The sequence below is a fragment of the Phoca vitulina genome, unplaced genomic scaffold (assembly GCF_004348235.1).
Source record: "Phoca vitulina isolate PV1807 unplaced genomic scaffold, GSC_HSeal_1.0 scaffold31, whole genome shotgun sequence".
Classification (NCBI taxonomy): Eukaryota; Metazoa; Chordata; class Mammalia; order Carnivora; family Phocidae; genus Phoca; species Phoca vitulina.
The window spans coordinates 24875300-24877406 of record NW_022589734.1 but is presented as its reverse complement, the minus strand read 5'-3'; the positions used below and the strand labels follow the sequence as shown (position 1 = coordinate 24877406).

The 2107-nt window shown below is 53.5% G+C and overlaps 1 protein-coding gene across 1 annotated transcript; it reads right to left on the bottom strand.

Moving 5' to 3' along the window:
* Positions 1–1150: 1150 nt before the first annotated feature.
* On the bottom strand, positions 1151–1893 carry LOC116644837 (histone H1.4-like). Its single transcript, XM_032424688.1, has one exon. The coding sequence runs from the start codon at positions 1808–1810 to the stop codon at positions 1166–1168; it is 645 nt and encodes a 214-aa protein (XP_032280579.1). The 5' UTR covers positions 1811–1893; the 3' UTR covers positions 1151–1165.
* Positions 1894–2107: the final 214 nt, after the last annotated feature.

Genomic DNA, 2107 nt, shown 5'->3' with positions numbered 1-2107 from the left:
AGAGGGTGTCTTTTCAAAAAAGATCCAGGGCGCCTGGGTGGCTCAGTTGGTTAAGCAACTGCCTTCGGCTCAGGTCATGATCCTGGAGTCCCGGGATTGAGTCCCGCATCGGGCTCCCTGTTCAATGGGGAGTCTGCTTCTCCCTCTGAACCTCCCCCCTCTCATGCTCTCTCTATCTCATTCTCTCTCTCAAATACATAAGTGAAATCTTTAAAAAAAAAAAAAGATCTAAAGAAAGCCAGTTTCAGGGGCCAAACCTTACATTTTTATTGAGCCCACAAGGTATATCATTGCAACAATTGGTATTAAGTTCTGCTTTCAAAAGCCAAAGAACATTGTAAAGAAACAGATGAGGTAGACAAGAGATAGATCACTGTAAATAAGGTAGAGGAGAGAAAGTTGAAAACACCAGCAGTTAAACTAGTGGATTGGAGGAAGATGTTAATTTTTTTTTTCATGGAAGACATTAATTTTTGTTCCAAATGTACTGGAGTTCATGTGATTCAGGGAGTGAAATGTCACTACCAATATCTTCACTTGGAGCCCTAGGAAGCAAATGTCTGTCCAATCAGAATGGGACTCTCTTCATATACAATAGTGTGGAGTGTGGTATGGTTTCATTTTTCCCTCAGCTACCTGTTTTGGTTAACTTTGGGATGGCTTGCACGATGGCCGCAAGCCTACCGGGCCGCGCGCAAATAGCTGGCCCTGCGCAAGTCGACCGGCGGCAAGGCCCCGCGCAAGCAGCTGGTCACCAAGGCGGCCCGCAGGACTTCAAGACCGACCTGCGCTTCCAGAGCTCGGCCGTCATGGCCCTGCAGGAGGCGTGCGAGGCCTACCTGGTGGGGCTCTTCGAGGACACCAACCTGTGCGCCATCCACGCCAAGCGCGTCACCATCATGCCCAAGGACATCCAGCTGGCGCGCCGCATCCGCGGGGAGAGGGCGTAAATTCTTTTAAGCCAGTGACCAGAGGCTTTGAACCTTATGCTCAAAGGCTCTTTTCAGAGCCAACGACCGTTTCTATGACAGATTGCTGTGTACTTGTTTTAGGTTTTTTAAATTGTGAAAGATACTGGAAAAACCAAGTCCTACCAAGTTCTTTCATAAGGTTAATTGTGTGGGTCTGAAAAGAGCCGTTAGAGTTTTCTCAACTAACTAAATTCTTACTTCTTGGCGGCCACCTTCTTGGGCTTGGCCGCTTTGGGCTTGGCTGCCTTGGGCTTTGGGGCTTTGGCCTTGGCTGGACTCCTGGCGGCCTTCTTGGGCTTGGCAGCCTTCGCCTTCTTCGGACTCTTGGCCACTTTCTTGGCGACAGCCGTCGCCGCGGGCTTCTTGGCCTTCTTGGGGGTCTTCTTGGCGCTCTTCTTGGGGGTGCTCGCCCCCGCGGCCTTCTTGGGTTTCTTGGCCGCCCCGGTCGCCCTCTTGGGCTTGGCCGCGCCCGCCTTCTTGGCTTTGGGCTTGGCTTCCCCGGAGGCCGCCTTCTTGTTGAGCTTGAAGGAGCCCGAGGCGCCGGTGCCCTTGGTCTGCACCAGGGTGCCCTTGCTCACCAGGCTCTTGAGGCCCAGCTTGATGCGGCTGTTGTTCTTCTCCACGTCGTAGCCGGCGGCCGCGAGCGCTTTCTTGAGCGCGGCCAGGGACACGCCGCTGCGCTCCTTGGAGGCGGCCACGGCCTTGGTGATGAGCTCGGACACCGGGGGCCCGGACGCCTTGCGCTTGGCGGCACCTGCCGACTTGCGGGCCTTCTTCTTGACCTGCGTTTTCTCCGCGGGAGAAGGGGCAGGAGGCACGGCAGGTGCGGTTTCAGACATGGTGCGTTTGGATTCCTGACGCTGAAAGCAGAAAAGAAGAAGGATAATAAAGTCTCGGAGTTGAGCTGCCCGGCCCTGGCGTGCGCGTGTGTATATATACAACCGCCACGCTGCGCGCTGATTGGCTCCCAGCTCAGTCCTCCAACTTGACAGCAGCCTAGTCTCAGCTCTGTCCCGGAATTGTGTTTGTTACAACCGAGGAAAGCCAAAAAAATAAAATTTCCTGTGGAGGAATCACACCGATTATATTCTATAGCGAAGCGGGACACCTCAGGCTTTGAGATCTTCATGTTTTCT